This window comes from Gorilla gorilla, chromosome 2, assembly GCF_029281585.2.
Source record: "Gorilla gorilla gorilla isolate KB3781 chromosome 2, NHGRI_mGorGor1-v2.1_pri, whole genome shotgun sequence".
Lineage (NCBI taxonomy): Eukaryota > Metazoa > Chordata > Mammalia > Primates > Hominidae > Gorilla > Gorilla gorilla.
In genome coordinates, this window is record NC_086017.1 from 24,350,126 (window position 1) to 24,368,859 (window position 18,734).

Below are 18,734 nucleotides of genomic sequence, written 5' to 3' on the forward strand. Positions count from 1 at the left end.
CCCTGTGGGCCCACCCCACCTTGGCAACTGCACTCTAAATGGAGGTGAAGCCTTCCTGGCCTGGACACATCTGTCCTTTCGACCCAAGGCCCACCAGACTCACATCCCCCTAGGGCCTTTCATCGGCTGTTCCCTCTGCCCACAAAACTCTTCCCCAGACATCATCAAAACTCCCGTCTCAGCTCCTTCGGGAACTTGTAGAAATGTCACCTCCTCAGGGAGGCCTTCCCCATACGCCTGTTGGAACTTACACACGCACCCTGTACCTCCACACCTCCTCTCCACTCCCTCCCTGCTTCATGTTCCTCTGGGCAATCAACACCATCTAAATATTTATGACTATTTTTACTGGGATGTCAGCTCCAGGGGGCCGGGCTTCTGTCTGCCTGCTCACTGCTGTGTGCAGCACACACATTGTCTGGCATGTAGTACATGCTCAGCAAATATTTTTTTAATTCAATTCCCATTTACAGATTAGGAGAATGAGAATCAAAGAGGTGGAATGAGTTTCTCAAGGTCAGAGACTAGGAAGAGACAGAGCCAGGACACAAACTCAGGCGAAGGATCCCCCATGGCCACAGCCCCTGCTGTGGAGTAGGAGGCCAGGCCTGCCCGAGGAGTCTCAGAGCCAAGGGCCCCTCGGAGGAGTGGGTAGCCCAGGGCACAGCAGGGGGACCTTCACACATGTACACCCACACCCACTGAGACTTCCCTGCCCCCAGCATGGCAGCAAGTGCCTGCTCAGACCTAGCAGGGCTGGAACAAAGATGTCTTTGTGGCTGCGGAGTCAGAGCAGGCCTCCCGTCCTCAAGGCAGGAGAGTGAACATGGAGAGGGACTTCCTGCCAAAATCTGTGTTCAGGCCTACTGTGTGCCCCAGCCCGGGCCAACTGAGATAGGTCACAATCCCTTCCTGCCAGAACTCTGGGGTTAGTGACAGGAAAACAAGACTCCCTGGAGTGAGACTGGACATGCCCAGGGTGTGGGGCCTGAGAAGGGACCCACCCAGAGTCCATCAGGAGCAGAGAAAGGGCACAGGGCTGCCTGGTCCACAGAGCCCAGCTCCAATCCTGGCACTCACTGACGCACACTGCCAGTGGGCTGACTTCTCAGGGCTGCAGTCTTCTGTGCCAAATGTGGAGGTATATGGCTGCCCTTACCAGCAACAGGGGAGGTCACATGACCAGGCCTGGCCAATCAGAGGCTCAGTGATCCATCAGAGGTGGGCATCTGATACAAGTTGGACCAATGAGAGCCGTTTCTGGGGCATTTGCTGGAACTACTGGAAATCGGCTCTCTTTCCTTAGGGATGACTGAGCTGGTTGACCTTAAGTTTGAAGGTGCCAGGAACTCTCAAGGAGAGGAGAGAGTCTGCCTGGAAATGAAGCTCACTAAAGTGAAGCAGAGCAAGCTACGAAGAGACCCAGAGTCCTAATGATGTTAATTGAGCATCTGGATCCCACTGTGCCTGAAGCTCCATCTTTACACTTTTTGGAAGAAAAGCCTTGGTGCTGATGCAAACTGAAGCGAGTGTGATCATGAGGTTCTGTGATCTGGGGAGGAGACCTAGGGTGGAGGCTACAGTGGTGAGGGTAGAGGTCAAGTAAGTCATCAGAGAGAGAAAATGTCAAAGAGGTCAGGAAGGGCCTTGAATGCCAGGCTTAGGAGCTGAGCAGATTTGTGTTTTGGCAAGCTTCCTCCCATGGCAGCAAAGGGCTGGAGGCCAGGAGGCCAGGGAGGAGACTGGGCAAAGGCCCAGGCAGTTGATGTTGACCCTGGGCCGAGGTGGAGGTCAAGGCCCATGAGGAGGGGGAGACACCTCCCTGGCAGTGCCCCAGGTAAGGTCTCCAGGGCACTGCTGTCTTTGTGGCCCTGACCGCAGCAGACCAAGGTGACCCCACTCACCTTGGCCTTGGGTTGAAAGAACAGATGTGTCCAGGCCAAGAAGGCAGAGCCTCCGTTTACAGTGCAGTTGCCAAGGATGGGTGGGCCCATCGGGTCAAATCCCAGCTTTGTCACTTCTGGCTATATAACCTTGAACAAGTCACTTAGCATCTCTCTGCCTCAGTTTCCCCAACTGCAAAATGGAGAGAATAACAGTACCCAAGTGGCAGTGTAGTTATGAGGATTAAATGAGAAAATGCACAGAAAGCTTAGAACAGAGCCTGGCCCAGAGGAAGCTCTCGACAACAGCCAGCTATTATGATTATTAGTGTCATTTTTCCTGGGTCGCTAAGGCTGGGTCCAGAGGTGACCTGGCTCTGCTCCTTGCCATGGAAAGGGAGGTGGGAATCAAAGTCCACTGGGCCCTCAGAAGCAGGGCTGGGGGCTCTGCTGTAAAAGTCATCGGGGTGTCAATCCCAGCTCGGCCACTGCCCTCCATGAGCCTTGGTTTCCTCCTCTGTCCACTGGGACCACAGTCCTTGCCCTTGGAGCTGTGGTGCAAAGATATGTCAAGAGCGTGGGAAGAAACCAGTGAGGCAACCCCAGGGCAGTGAATGCAGTATGTTCTGGTCCAGGCCCCAAGCTCCCTCTTTGGAGGAATAGGGTGAGCCCAGGCTGAGGCTGGAGAGACAGATGGAACAATCGTGTCTGCCCCTCCCCTGGGTCCCAGCCTCAGCACACCCAGGAATGTGGCAGCTGTGATCCCCCATCCCACACATTCCCAGAGCCCCAGGGGCTCACCAGTCAGACCCCCAAACCAGAGTTTCTCCTCCTGCCGAGAACCAGTCTCCTGCCCACCTGTGCCGGCACAGGAACTCCTCCCCACCACCTTGCCCATGGGCCTTGGGCTCTCACCCCTCTGGGTCGGACACTCACTCCCACCAGGCAGCTGTGCAGATCCTGAGATTGGGCAAAAGGCTTCGCTCACACCCAGATAGGACCAGCCTTCCCCCTACAAGGCTGAGCACTGCCCTCAGAACCTCCAGACCCGCCTGTTCTGCCTGCCTGTGCTGGACAGCCCTGGGGGAGGCTCAGCCATCCTGCTGCAGGACAGTGGCCAGGGACAGACAGACAGCCCCAGCAAGTGTCCTGCCCCACCCTCCCCAAGCCCTGGGTCTCCAGGGAGTGGCAGTCCCAGGTCTCAGCCATCCAGTCCCCTCTCTCTGGGCAGCAGCTCCAGAGGGATCTATGTGTTCAGCCCCATCACTCTGCCCACAGACCCCCCATTACGTACCCGCCTCTCCAGGGGTCTCCCGGCTGAGCCCACACAGCATGTTCGCTATTGTCTCCCCTGCTGCCCACCAACTCCCTCGGGAGCCACGCTGCTTGGTCCTCCCTCCCCTCCCCAGGGAGGGGCTGTGGGAGGGAAGCTCACAGCTCCCACTGGCTGGGCACCGAGTCCACCCACTGCAGCGGGCGGCTCTCTGCTTAAAGGGGACATGGCTATTGTCAAGGCTGGCTCCAGGACAGGGTCCAACATGCCCCACCCCTGCAGCCTGGGTCTGGACAGGGGGTCTTTGAAGGTGGCATGCCTGGGGCTTCCTCCAGGGCTCTCAGGCAGAGAGACAGCCTGCTTCTAACTTGCCCTGGGACTTTGGCAAACGACTCTTCCCTCACTAGGCATCAGTTTTTTCATCTGGAGACAGGGAACAGTGCTTTCCAAACTTTTTTTTTTTCTAAATGGCAGATTCCAAGAGAATTTGCACAGAACCCCAGGACATAAGCTAGATGAAGCACAGACTCTTTGACTGCATGAACAATGCCAGGGCGTCTCTGTAGGTCTCAGCTTAGAAACCCTTGAGCTTGGAGACCCTCCAGGGCCCTCCCACCAATGTTCCAACTACCTCTCCTAGGTATCAGTTTTCCCTCGGTAAAATGGGACTTAGGAAAGATGAACCCAGCAGCCTGCCACATGGAGTGGCCATCCAGCTTTTTGTGAAGACCAAGTGAGCTGGGTGGAGGATCTGCCCACCTCTGGGCTTGATAGGCAGGGCCAGTTGGTCACAGGCTTCAGCCACACCTGGCAGGCTCTGCCCCGTCCCAGACCCAGCTGGGCCTTAGCCTTGCACACTCCTGGGATTCCTCCACATTGGCTCAGGACTGACCAGGCTGATCTTAATGGACACCCGAGGCTCCTCCTCTACCTGTCTGTGAGAAGGGGTGGCAGGCTGCACCCAATTTCCCCTGCCCTCCATCCCACCAGTGTGTGCTGGCACCAACTGAGGGTCAGACACCAAGAAGGGTGGGGTGATGGTGACAGGGCACTGAATGGTGGATGTCAACAACCTGTACAACTGCACAGTGCGTCTGGCAACAGAGAACCAGACAGACAAGGCCTGGCTCCCATGGAGTTCCTGACCGCGTGGGAACACACGAGCCTCATATTTCTTCCATGTGTCCTGCAGCTAGCGAGAGAGGGCTGCCCGATAGTTAGGGACCCGAGGCTTCTTGTGGGTTCCCTCCAGAACGGTGACCCCAGCATGGAATTTAGCCACAATTCCTGGGCCGCCCCACACTGGCTCCTGCCAGCCCAACACTAGTGGCACCTTTAGAATAATCCAGGTTCTAAATCTGGGGCAGGGCTACTTGTGATTTTGTATCTGCAAACTCAAGACCCTGCCCTGCCGCCCACTTCCTATGGTGCCTTCCTCTTTGGGCAACTTGAGATCTGTTTCTGGGGGAAGGGTCCAGGTGCCAGGCAAGTTTCCCTTGACCAGCAGTGATGCCAAGGTCTCAGCCACAGGGTGGGTGGTGAGGGTCAGATTGCAGAGGGAAGACCTGAATTTAGTGGACATTTCCTGGACGACTCAAATCATGCAGGGACGGGGGTACACGCACTCAATTTGGCCACCGGTACCCTGGCAGTGGTCAGGGAGAGGCTCGCCATGAAGACCCTCGCCTTCACCAGGGCACAGAGGCCACTTTGGAGCAGTCTTAGCTTCAACCACGCGGGAAGGAATGCATGTGAACTGCTGTAACAGACCCTCACCCCACTCGCCTCCATTCCCTCCATCTACAGCCTCTTCAGTCAGGGAGGACAGGTGCATGGCACCCAGGCAGTTGGAGTTAGATCTGCCCCTTCTTTCTCCCTCTTTCTCTTTCTCTCTTTTTTTTTTATTTTTTTTTTTGTGACACAGCGTCTCACTCTGTCACCTGGGCTGGAGTGCAGTGGCGCAGTCTCCACTCACTGCAACACACTGGCTGGGCTCAGATGATCCTCCCACCTCAGCCTCCCTGGTATCTGGGACTACAGGCAGGTGCCACCATGCCTGGCTAAGTTTTACATTTTTTGTAGTGATGAGGTTTTCACCATGTTGCCCAGGCTGGTCTCAAACTCCTGTATCTGCTCCTTCTCAAAACAAAATTTGCTCTCCATACAGGTGCATTTAAATGAGTGATTAAGATTGGCGATTGGAAGCCTTGCCTCATTTCTCTGCTCCTTCTCTTAAAAAAAATTTGCTCTCCATACAGATGCATTTAAATGAGTGATTAAGATTGGCAATTGGAAGCCTTGCCACATTTCTGTCTCTCTCACTGCTCCTTTGGAGTTTACTTTTGTGGACCCCCAAGCTCCTGGAAAGGTCATGCCATGGATTATGGGAGAGCTTCTGTGGCGTTTCTCTGAGTGCTTGCCATGCTATGCAATGTAGGACCAAGACACAAAGAGGCAGATGGGAAACAGCATCTCCCCTTTGCCCTCTGTCCTCGACACCCTACTGAGCACATTTTCATTTGATTTTATCCAAGTGCATGTTCAGAAGCAATTATTGGCCCATTTTGGAACAAGACAGAATTTAAATAAATAACTTGGCACAGAGAGGTTAAGCAACTTGCCCAAGGTCACACAGCTGGTAAGGATGGAGCCAAGTTTCACACTCAGGAGGCCTGGCACCAGCACCGCTATTCTTAATAGCACTGCTATGGGCCTCAGGATTTCAGGGATTTGTAAAGCTTCTGGGTGTGCAGAGGAAGAGGAATTAGCTCTGTCTGGGAGTCCACTGAGAAGGGTTTTTTAGACTGACTTTGAAGGATGGGAAGGAGTTTGTCCACGAAGGAAAAAGCCATTGCATGTGTGTGAGTCCATGGCCGAAATCCCACATGACTAAGTGAGGAGACAAAGAAGGAAACAGAGATACAGCCAGGCCCGGGGTGGTCTACTAGGGTCTCGCTCCTCCAAGTGCAGTCTGAGGACCAGCAGCATCTGCATCACCTGGAGCTTGTCAGACACGCAGATGCTCGGGCCCCGCCCAGGCCTGCCAAATCAAAAGCTGCATGTTAAGAGGGTCCTCAGGTGATGCATATGAAGTTTGAGGAGCGCTGTATTAAAGAGTTTGTCTTTCATCCTGCAGGAAATGGAGAGCTAAGGATGGCTGTAGTGCAGCGGGGTGAGACGGCTTTGCAAGCACCTCAAACACAGAGTGCAGGCTGACAGTAGGTGAGAGAAGGATTTCCGTCCGGGAGGCAGCCTAGGAATGAGCAGCAAGGGCTCCTTCTAGGACATGAGAGGAGGCAAAGCTGCTGCTTGATCACCCTCCAAAGACGATCCTTCTTGTCCAATGCTGCCAACTTCAGGGAAGCAGAAGAAAAGGGGAACAGATTGCCTGGGCATGCAAGGTGGCTGGAAGCCAGGACTCCCAAGCACCCAGGCCACCAGGGGCTCCTGAGGACAGCATCTGACTGCTCCATGTTTCAAATGCTGTGGGTGACACGCGAGGGGGCTGAGCAGCCCAGGGGAGATGGCAGGGCCACTGAGCTGGCAGGCAGCCCCTCTTTGGTCAGGAGGGGCCCTAACACTTCCATGTCCCCAGGTTTGTGAGACAATTGGAAGATGGATTCCTGTGTGATCGGGGCACTTGTCCAAATCTCTCTGGACCTCAGCTTCCTCGCTGTAGAATGAGAATAATAAAAACACCTACCCCCTAGGGTTGGGAAGACCACATATTAATCAAACAGAAAGCATTCATCCACCCACTTGCCTGCCAAAAGTCTCAAACTAACGCCGTCAAACAGGCCAGAAACAGAATTTCAAGGGAGCTAAGCACACAGGTCAGACACGCCCAGGTTCAAATCCCAGCTCCACCACCCACAAGCTGTGTGACCCTGGGCAAGTCACATCTGTCTGAGATTCACTTTGCCCCTTGTGAGGAGTGAGGGTCAGAGACCTTGGAAGGGTTTTGCAAACTCACGGTCACCACATGCTCTTCCCAACGCAGGGCCAGGCCTGCAGGTCCCTCACATTGTCTCTCAGTGGGGCACCACTGGCACTAGAGTTGGGGCATTCTGCTTGTGCAGGGCTGCTCTCACACTGCAGGGTTCCTAGCACCCCTAGCCCCTCCCACCCAGAGGCTAGTGGCCACTGTGGTTGAGAACCAAGCCCATGCTGCGCAGATGGGAAAACTGAGACCCACAGAGGGCCTTGTCGGGGGTGCCCCACCAGCACAGCGAGGACCTGGACCCAGGCCTCCGTCCTTCATCTCTGACTCCAGGGCTGAGTCCGTCATAACACAGGCGAGCCTTGTCCTGAGCCCACCAGGGGCCCTGAATGACAGCCGGAAATGAAGTCTGGGTGAGAGGGAGGCAGTGATGGCAATTCAAGGACAAGAGAGATAAACCTTTATTGCTCTGGGCTGTCAGTTGCTTCTTCCTCCGACCCTCCTCCCTCCACCCCAGGGGCCGGGCCAGGACAATTGCTCCCTCCCTGCCTGGTCCTCTCAGAACCTGCATCTTGTTGTTAAACATTTCAGCCAGGTAGGCATTATCGTACCCATTTTATAGATGGGGAAACTGAAGCTCAGTCTGGGATTCCACCAGCCACAGGGGAGGGGCACTACGGGACCCCCTCTTAGGGGGCGCTGTTTGGTCTTGTTCTCACTCTGTCCAAGGTATCCCACATCTCCCCAGCCCTCATGGCCCCTCACCTGACTTCAGGGAAGGCTGGGAGGAGCTTCAGGGGTAGTGCCACCCAGTGGGCTGCCCCAAGCTGTGGGCCTCAGACCCACAGAGCCTGCCAGCCTACAGGAAAACATGCAAGGCCACAGGCCAAGGAGGCTCCGACAGCCGCAAGAGCAAAGCATGGCAGCCGTGTGGACAGGCCCAGGAGAGGGGGTGTCCAGAATGTTGGGAAGAGCCACCGTTAACATAATCGGAGCAGAGACTCCACGCACCAGGCCTTGTGGCCAGCATTTTGCACACATTTTCTCATTTCATCCCAGGAACATCTCCACTTCAGAGATGAGGAAGCCAGGGCCCAGAAAGGTAAAGCCACTTGCCCTTAGGCAGAATGTCAGGGGGAGCCAGGGTTTGAACCCAGGCCTGCCTGACAGCATCGCCACCCAGTGGCCCCGAGAAATGCACACACCGAACCACTCTCCACAGCCCGGGCATGTGAACACAGAGTCAGGAGGGCCAACGCAGCCAACCAGCGACAAACACATGTTGAGAGGGGCTGGGAACCCCTGACTGGGCAGGGTCAAGTCACCAGCAGGCCAGGGGCCTGGCCACGGATGGGGCAGCTCCCAGGGGCTCCCTCTGGGACTCAATGCTTCCCTTGACACCCACAATAGCTTCCCTCCTGGAGGACAGGACATGGGAGCACAGCTGTACAGTGGGCCTCTCTGAGCCTCAGGTTCCTCCTCTAAAATGCGGATGATGAAGTTGTCTGTACTAACAAGGTCTTTGTTGAGAAGCTCAGTGAATGAGCGAAACACCTAAAAAACTATAGCATGTGGGCACAGGGAGATGGCCAGCCTGATCATGGCCCTGCCCTGTCTCTCTGGTCACTCGTTCACTCAGAGAATATTTACTAAGCACCTACTACCTTCCAGAAGTCAGCTGGGCCAGAGGTTTCAGCAGTGAACAGAGCAGGCAGACCCTCCTTTCTTAGAGCTTCTGGTCTAGGGAGGACCAGAGATCCAGCAAGAAAGACAGACAGACAGACAGAAGGCATTTGAGATGGTCCTGAGGGCTATGACAGACACAGTCACGATGTTGGCACAGAGAATACAAGGCAGGTGGTCAAGGAGAGCCTCTCAGAGTAGGCGACTTTTAAGCTGAGCCCCAGGTCTCCTTCACCAGCATCTTCACACCCCGTAGGGACCTGTGGGTGGGGTAGAGGGAGGGGACTGCTCTGCAGTAACTGCCTGGAGCTGGATGAGAAGGCACAAAGGGAGGAGGAGGTTCCAGGTAGGCTGACCAAGCTTGGGTACCAGGAGCAGCTGAGGGACAGGTGCAGCTAAGGCACAGAGACAAGGTCGGCCGAGGCCAGGGAGAGGAGTTGGGATTCTGTTGAGTGTGAGGGGAGGGTTTTTAGCAGGGTCGTGGTGTGACCTAACTTCTATTTTGCAATGGCAACTACCGGGAGTGGGCTGCAAGGGTCAGGATGGCACGGGGGTGAGGGGTCTGAGGGAGGAAATGGGCCAGGCACTTGAGAGGTGGGAGATCTGGAATCCAGGTCCCTTCTGCTCTGAGCCTCATTTTCCCCTTCAGTTGAGCATCAAAGCTCCTCTAATGACAGCCAGTAGGGCACGTTTGAGGAATTGCCAGTGGGAGAGGTCAGAAAGCATGGAGTCAGGATGTATCTTGATGCAAAACAGGAAGAAAAAGAAAAATGGGCACCAGCTATAAACAGGCGAGGCACAGCGCATGGAGGGCAAATGACCCCAAGTTCATGCAGGGGTGTCCCAACTGTCACCAGAGAAGTGAAAACAGAAACAGCGAGCTCCCACTTGACTCTCCTCAAAATGGCAAATGCTGGAAATGCAGACAAAACCAAGAGCCGGTGAAGATGTGGGGAGATGGAGATGGAAAGTCACAGCACAGCTGGTGGGGGGTAAACTGAGGCAGCCACAGTGGCAGCACCTGGTGGTGTTAGGAGAAATTCCATGTCTGGCCACCTGTGTCCCAGCACCCTCACTCCTGGAAGTTATTGCAGAGTAATTCCACCCCCTACCCAGGTCCCTAAGGGGCATGAACTCTTGAGAACGTTGGTAAAGGTGACCTGGGACTTCATCCTAGGGTAGGGGACCGGTAACGTGGTGACTGCACACCGTGTTGTGTGACACAGCAGTTAGAAGTGCAGCCACATGAACGGATCTTAGAAAACCTAGTGTCACATTAAAGAAAGAAAGGAGGGGAGAAAGGGAGGGAGGAAAGATGGAAAGGAAGGAAAGAAGAGAGACAGAATGAGATCTACCCTGTGGTATCATTTATGTATTGAAATGTGGTGTCATTATGTATCGAAAGCAGACACATCAAGCACTATCTATGCTGCAAGGGCACACACAGACGGAAAGACCTGTTTCACCTATTTCAAGTGCAAGTTTAGAGGGAAGGAATTTGGGGTGGGGATAGGGCATGAAGGAGAAGAAATAAGATTATACAGAGCCAGATCTGGCACTGGGATGGCCCAGAACCATGTGTGCTTTGAACTGAGAAATTTAGCTCAACCTTTGGAACTTGGAGTTAAAAAATTAAAAATAAATAGGTGCCTCAAATGGCATGTTAGAAGCTGGAACTCTCTCCTGAGGATGCTGCTGGAAGAGTTTGGAGGGAGAGAGGGATAGGGTCAGCGAAGTGTCTTAGAAAACTGACTTGAATGGGTGCTCAGAGCGCTCCTGGGTGAGGGGTCGGGCCTTGCTGTCTGTCCACCCTCCCCATCCTCCTCCCCTCAGGGGCTGCTCTGACTGTCCACCAGCCCTCTCTCTGCCTTCCTAACAAAAAGCAAAACATGGAAATAAATGGACAAAGCTATTGGGGCTCAGCTCCAGGAAAAAGCAGCATTAAGCATCCAATCTCAGGATGCAGTGGCCCCTCCCTGCCCTGTCCTAGAGAATGTTGTCAAGAAACCCAAGTTCAAAGTCCAGTCACTGCTCACACAGGGCCTACTGGGGTCCAAGAACATTACACATGTTGAAATGTCAGCATCTCTTATAAAAGGGACTACATCCAAAGAGGATCTGCCCCAAACCCACCCAGAACAATGGTGGCCACAGAGTCAGGGATGGTCAGAGGAGGAGTCCAGGAAAGCTGCCGGGTGGAGGCAGTGTCTGAGCCACGCCTTGAGGGACAAAGAAACTCAACACTCAAAGGTGAGGTAGGCAGGGATTTCCAGGGAGAGGGCACAGCCTGGGCAGAGGGTGGGAAGTGGGAAGGAAAGGCACCACCAAAAGGGGCCCTAAAGAGCAGGTGGGCTGGCTAGGCACGCAGGGCCGGGTTCCGCAGACACAGTTCTGCGAAGAGAGGTCACTGAATCGGGGCATTCCTGGCACTGTGACCGGCCATGTGGATGACATTTAGGAAGGATCAGGCTCTCCGGAGGCCCCTCTGGTGAAGACACAGAGAGCTTGTGCAGCTGTACACAGGCCAAGCAGTCAGGAGCAGTGCACGGACCTCCGTACGCTGGAGTTGATGCAGTGACTCCCCCTTGTGGCTGGTAATCAAGGCATGAGGGTAGTGGATCAGGCTTTGGGAGGGGTGGGCACAGCTGTCATCCCGTGCCCGTGACCGGCTTTGGTCCCAGGGTCAGCCTGTGGCTAACACTGTGCCCGGAGTCCCACCACCCACCCATGGATCAAGCATGACCCTCCGTCCAAATGCAAACGCCTTAGAGAGAAGGAAAGGGCCAGCATTTGCTGAGCACCTACTGGGTACACAGCACTTTATGTACACTGTCTCATGGAATCTTTCAAGAATCCTATGGGATAGACATTGCTCTTCCCATGCTACAGTGCAAAACTGAGGTCGAGAGAGGGGAAGGGGCTTTGGTAAGGCGGCCCAACTAGGATGGGCAGAGGGCCAGACCGTGAGAACCAGGTGCTCCCTCCTTGAGCCCTTTGCACAGACTCTTCCCTTTGCCTGGAATGTTCTTCCTCACTTTCATCCTTACAGTCCAGTCTAATACCCTCCACCCAGAGGCCCACCCTGGCCATGTGGGGTGTGTCTCCTTTACCTCCCTCAGCCTTTCCTCCAATGCCTTTCCTCTCAGCCCTTCCTCCACCTGTTCTTTTCCACTAAATGGGAGATCCACAACTGTCTTGCTCACTGATTTCAACCCCATGCCCAGGGCAGCGTTGTGCACACAGTAAGTGCTACACAAGTGTTTGCAGAATGAATGAATGAGAAATATATGATGAATGTACATAATCTCTGAATTGCCATATTGGAAAGAAATCAACAATTCATCCCTTCTAACACTGTAGTTCAATGCAGGAATCCTCTCTGCTGTCTAGTACAGCTTGTACACCTCCATAAATGGGAGCTCACCACCTCTGAGCAGCCCACCCTATTCCTGAACAGTTGTAAGGGGTGACAGTCAGCCTGTTATCCCAGCTGCAGCCTGCCTTCCTATGGCTCCCCCTAGTCCCACACCATGGCCTCTGAGCCCTGGCAGGAGAGGCCACAGCTCAGTCTGTATGTGGCTTCAGTGGAGACCCAGTGTGTGGCTGAACACGGTGGTGGCCATTCACCCCGTTATTCTGGGGCCACTTCCTGGGGGGTTCCCCCAACCAGGAAGAACAAACCATCTTCCCAGATGCCGCAACATCTGACCATGCTGGACAGACATCCTCTATGCCCAAGTGGGGAAACTGAGGCTCAGAGAAAATGGGAACATAAGCCTATAATAATGACAATCCCGGCTGGCCCCCAGCTGGCACTCTACAGATTTCATACTACTTCTCACCTCTAGGGGCATTTACTTCAGTCCCATGAGGCTGGGATCATCAATCGTTTCATTTTACAGACAAGGAAACTGGAGCCCAGAGACAGCTCAGTTCTCTGGCTCCAAAGCCTTAAATCACAGTTCAATTCCCACACATTCTCAAAAGGGCTTGGTGGACGTGGTGATCACCAGATTCTGTGTCCTCATGGTAGACTTGAATATTGAAAGAGAACCCTGGAGCTGTGGACCCACGGTGGACCCTCAGGCAGGGTGAGAACATGGGAAGGACCATCCAAGGACCCCAGGCCACCCAGCTGAGAATATGCCAGAAAGATCAGCAGAGGTATGGGGGTGGGAGCCCTGCAGGGTTTGGGGGTGGGCCCTGGCAACGACCACATGTTTGAGGACAGGGCTTGACCCTGGGATTTCCAGGCCAGTGCCTGCTGCCTGGCAGCTGAGCCCCCTGCACCCCAAACTGACCAGCCCTCTCCAGCCTCCCCACCTCCCATTCCCAGCACCAAGTAGCAGAGCCAATTCCCACCTCTGAGCCTTTTTATCACCATCCTCCAGGAATGCCCTCTTCCTAATCCCTGTCTGCCAGGCCAAGTCCTACAAGCCTTCCAAGACTGCTGCCCCCAGGAAGCCCTCCCGCTGGCTGGGGCCTCATCTAGGGCTCCAAGCCCTCGGCACCTCTCAGTCCCACTGTGTGTCAACTCACTGCTGGCCATCCCACTCTCTTCCTTGCCCGTCTACCCCTAGAAGAAGACACCAGCATGGTGATGAAGTGTGAGGAACATTCTAGTATGCCACCCTCCCCGCAGCAGCACCGCTGGGGCCTCAGAGGGGCCCTGAGTTCAACTCCTAGATCTACCTCCACCTCTGACTGGCTGGATGACCTTGGGCAAAACTGGCCTCAATCTCCTCATGTATAAAACGGGAGTATATGTGCGGCTGCGGGAGGAGTAGGGCTTGCCGTCTTTGGGGGCTGCTTCAGCTCTGGCCTCAGCCACCCTAGAACCCCTTCACCTCCATCCCCAGCTTGAATTCCAAATGACCCTCGGCTGCTTACAAACCCCAAACAAACCTTCCTCAACAAACCCACTCTGCACATGGGCACTGAGACACAGCGAGGAGCAAGGATCTTGCCCAAGGTCATCCTACAGGGACCCCAGCAGCCCTAATTATGGGCTGTTAGTGGCTGCTGGCCATGTGCCCCGCTTCGCCCGCCCACCTGCCCACCACATCTGCTTATGAGTCACCATCACCTCGGCCAAGATAGCAAAATGTGGGAACCAGAGAGCCAAGGTTGGCCCAAGGGGAGTGAGTGGGCGGGAGGGGGGAGGCAGCAAGGCTTCCAGGCCCGGGAGAGCAGGGCCAGAGGCCCAGAAGGGACATTGAGGCCAGGAGGAACACGGACCTGCCAAGGACCCATGAAGAGTTGCGGTCAGCCTCAGTCCCTTGGCTGATGGAGGTGCTTTCCGCTCCATCTGACTATCTCCCCAGTGGGTGGGGAGACAGGGCTGGGAGCCTTCACAACGATCTGGACAATTAAGACAGGCAGATGGTCCTGCTGGACTGAACATTCAAGCCGACAGACGGAGACAATGAGCTGAAGAGATCTGAGCTGAAGAGATCAGCATGCATTCCAGAGGGAGACACGCACAAGCAAGGCCAATGTGCAGTTGGGGCATTCAGGGAGGGGCCTGGCACGTCTGTCTGCTCTGCCTGGCTCAGACCTCCCCAGGCCCTGGGCTCTGCTCTGCAACAGGGACATACAGAGGATGGGGTATGGACGGAGGTGAGAGCCAGGCGGAGAGCGGGAGGAGACCGTCCTGTGGGGAGCGGGGCTCACTCAGCCTGGAGCAGGGAGACTCGTGGAGAGGCATCGCTGTTTCTGCAGGGCTGTCCCGGGACAGGAGAAGCACAGAGAAGGCAGAGGACTTGGGGGAGCCTGGGGAAAGCAGAGCAGTGGCCACATGTTGGGAATACAACCGAGGGGTTCCTTGCACCCAGCAGGGGAGGCTGAATAAGCTGACCGTGAAGGAACGCCCCCGGGGTGAAATGTTTGGACTTGGAAGTCAGGCGGCCTGGGTAGGCTCATGCTCTACTACTTCTTTCCTAGGTGTGTGACCTTGGAAAGTAACTTTGTCTTTAAGCCTCAGTTTCCTCAACTGCAAATGGGGCAATTTAGTTCATAACCCACAGGTCTGTTGCAAGGGTGAGAAAGTACATGGGAAGTGCCTGGCACACAGCAAGTGCTCAATAAATGCTTGAGAAACAAAGAACAGATCTAGAGGTTCACTCCAGGCTGCCGGGATTCTGCAATTCCAAGACGAGAGTTTATCCCTGTCTTCTTGATTCAAAAAAAAAAAAAAAAAAAAAAATTACCTGGTCTCCGAGCCACCATAGCTGATCTGAAATTCTGGTGCCCCCAGGCATGGAGGAGGGCAGAGGCTCAGGAGTGGGGCACTGGAGAGAGAGGGCTCATTTCCACGCTGGGAGTCAGATTTGAGGCCCTGATGTGGCTGCCAGGAGAAATGCCAGGAGCTGGATGTGGTGGCATGTGGGAGGCCAAGGGGAGTCTCATTAAGGAGCGGAAGGAGGGAGTGAATAATTCATCACAGACACGCACCACGGAGTGGGCACAGGCAGACAAAGCTCAGGAGGGCAAGGACAGGGGTTTGTGTCTGTCTTGTGCCCTGTTGTACCCCAAGGGCCTAGAACAATACCTACGACATAATAGGTGCTCAATAAATATTTGTTGAATGAGTAAATGACACAGGCTATTCTCCTGCCTTGACGTCTGTCGATTCTGCCCACCCTATAGTCCTGGCTCCTCACCTCCTGCCTGGGTCCCACCCAAGCCTCCTTCCTCCAACCCTACCTATGGTCTGTAGACCACAGCCAGAGCTTATTCTTTTCTTTCTCTCTCTCTCTCTTTTTTTCTTTTTTTTTTTTTTGGCACAGTCTTGGCTCACTGCAACCACCGCCTCCCAGGTTCAAGCGATTCTCTTGCCTCAGCCTCCCAGGTAGCTGGAATTACAGGCATGCGCCACCACACATGGCTAATTTTTGTATTTTTAGTAGTGATGGGGTTTCACCATGTTAGGCAGGCTGGTCTTGAACTCCTGGCCTCAAGTGATCTGCCCACCTCAGACTCCCAAAGTTCTGGGATTATAGGCATGAGCTAGCTACCATACTTGGTCCAGATCCTATTCTAATACTTGAAGCAGTCCTCCACTCTCTCCTGCTCAAGGACCATCCATGGCTCCCACTGCCCCCAAGACAGGGTCCAAGCTCTACAGCCTTTCACCTCCTCCACCCTGCCTCCCTCCTCTCCCCACACCCTTCTTGCTGACCAAGACTCTCATGGGGTCTTGAGGCAGATCTTTCAAGCCTCCAGCCATTTTCTTTCTTTTTTTTTTTTTTTTTTTTTTTTTAGAGATGGAGTCTCGCTCTATCACCCAGGCTGGAGTGCAGTGGCATGATCTTGATTCACTACAACCTCTGCCTCCCGGGTCCAAGCTATTCTCCTGCCTCAGCTTCCCAAGTAGCTGGGATTACAGGCACGTGCTACCACGTTCAGCTAATTTTTGTATTTTTTAGTACAGATGGGGTTTCACTATATGTTGGCCAGGCTGGTCTCGAACTCCTGACCTCACCTCGGTCTCCCAAAGTGCTGGGATTGCAGGCATGAGCCACCGTGCCTGGCCACCTCCAGGCATTTTCATGAGCTGCTCCCCTCCTTATCTACCTGGCAAACTCCTACTCATCCTTAAATACCCAGCTCTGGGAGTCTCTTTTGACCTCTCTCAAGCAAAGTCATTGCTTCCTTCTAGAGGCAATAACTACACCCTCGAGTCTCAGTTTGGAGGACATGGGAGGGGTCTCACATGGCCATGTGGCTCAGGGACCTCCGCCCAAGTATTCACAGACTGAGAAACCTGGGGGCCTTACCCAGAAAAGATGAGCAACAGGACAGCCCATTAAAATAATATAGGCTGGAAATGGAGAAATGTTACCCAGGCATCTTTTGAAAAAAAGATTTTGAAGAAGACAGAAGAAACACCTTGCCTTCTCCCACATCTCTTGGATTCTTCTCCCTGAGGTTTCATTTTCATGAATGTGCAGGCTCACTTAATGGGCAAAGCAAGTTCCTTGTGCCTCCCTCAGTGCCCTCCGTGAAGGAGTGGAGAGGGGTCGGGCAGGAGCCTGGCTCAAGTCTGCGCAGTGTGTCCACAATCAACCAGGCTGAGCCCTCCTTTTTCCTTTGCTTATTTTCTGTTAAGAGCTATGCTGGCCCCAGATGTGACTGCCCTGGGGACAGTGGTGTGTGCATGGGGAGAGGAAGTAAGTGGTTGGGTCACTAAGGGGAAGATGGAATTAAAAATTCCAGGAGTCTACTGTGTGTCCCAAACTTCCTCAGTCGGCACTGCAATCTCAGAAGGGCAGTTTTTCTTGGGCTCACTTCAACAGGGGAGGAAACTGAGGTTGAGTAGCCATCCAAGGCCACACAGGGAGTAAGAGCCAGAACAAGATTTGAACCCTGGTCTGTCTGGGCCAATACAAGCATTTCCTGCATCTCCAAGATGCAGAGCCTGATCCACAGCATTTAGTAGGCTGCTCTCCAAATCCTAGGGAAGCTCAAATCTGGAGCCAACCCAGGATTTCATCTGTCCCTCCAGCCTGGGAGGATCCCACTGGGCCCTTACGGTCTGTGGACCTGAACAGAGGACAGCAGCCTCAATGGGGGAGGGAGTGTCTCCTGCGGGGGTGGTCTCAGCAGAGGAGTCTCTGGTCAGACCCAAGGAGAGGCCTGTTCCTGATGTTCTCCAGGCACCAGCTGCTCTGTCTCTGTGGACCGGGCTTCCAGGGACCTCTAGGATGTCAGGCCACCAGCTGCCCTGAGGCCAGTGCAGGACCTAGAGCCCTCTGCTGCCCCACGGACACCCACCCCCATCCCCGCCACCTCCCTAAGGAAGACTCCCTGTGTAGGCACCTCAGAGTCTGGAAAATGCTCAGTTACAAGCTCACTGGCTGGAGAGAGCCTCAGTATGTCAGCTGTTTGGCCTTAGGCAAGTTACTTAACCACTCTGTGCCTCACTTTCCTCCTCTGCACAATCAGAATGAGGATGGGACCAGCCTTGCAGGGCCACTGTGAGGAATGAATGAGTGAATGCACTGCTTGGCACAGAGTGGTGCTGAGTGCATGTCTGTCACTGCTGTTCCTGTTGACAGTAAGATGATTCTTGGTCCTCAGCCTGGAGCATAGAGATCGTGAATCCACCACCTCCCTCCTCCCTGGGCTGTAGATGGAGACATGGCAGCAAACGTGAAGCCTGGGGTCACACAGCCTGGGGGGTTTAACTCCAGCTCCTCCCCACCCCCACTCCAATCTTGGTCCCACCCTAAGCCCCCTCCTAGCACTCTGAGGGGCTGAGCATGTGTCCAGGGATGGCACCCGGCACAGGCTGGGGCTCAGCACAGAGAGTCTTGCCCAGAGCCAGGCAGCCTTCACCTATGTCCCCCTGTCCCAACTCCCCACGTACAGCCCCTCGCTCCCTCCCACCCCTCCTCTCCCACACACAGCGCCCCTGCCAGTCAACCCCAGCCCATCTGGACAGCCCCACGGCCTCAACAGGAAGGAGAGAAACGGCTGCTGGGGACATGCCCTGGGAAGGGGTGGGGGCGATGAAGGAGACACACAGGAAAGTCCAGAGAGACCCAGGGAGAGACAGTGACAGTGGAAGAGGAACAGAGAAGAGCAAGACAGAGACAGACAGAGTGGGAGAGAGAAGGCAGAGCAGAGGCGGGGGCAGAGAACCGGGTGAGGGAGGGCAGACAGCAGGAGAGACAGACACAGAGAGACCCAGAGGCCAGACAGAGAGACAGCAGGAGAGAGAGGAGAGAGAGACAGAGAGACAGTGGAAGAGAGAGGAAGGGACCCAGAGAGAGCGGAGAGACAGAGACAGAGAGATGGAGGAGACAGAGAAGGAAGCAGAGCAGTGGAGAGACTGGGAAGGGAACTGGAGTGGTCTGGGACAGAGACACAGAGGGAGAGAGAGATGCAGCAGAGAAACCCAAAAGGCTCCGCAAGAGAGAGGGGGAGGGAGAGCAGGGGTGACTGAGGACAG

General features: G+C 54.6%; 1 protein-coding gene across 7 annotated transcripts in view; it reads right to left on the reverse strand.

Moving 5' to 3' along the window:
- GRIP2 (glutamate receptor interacting protein 2) overlaps positions 1 to 18,734 on the reverse strand; it is a 111,958-nt gene that overhangs the window by 46,258 nt on the left and 46,966 nt on the right. The window contains exon 1 of one of the 7 annotated variants that reach the window (XM_019024599.4): positions 3,178 to 3,283. The exons of the other annotated variants lie outside the window; for them this stretch is intronic. Within the exon in view, the coding sequence (XP_018880144.4) occupies positions 3,178 to 3,217 (40 nt within the window). The 5' untranslated portion in view covers positions 3,218 to 3,283. Of the gene's footprint in view, positions 1 to 3,177; positions 3,284 to 18,734 lie in introns of those variants that run through there. 7 annotated transcript variants of the gene reach the window in all.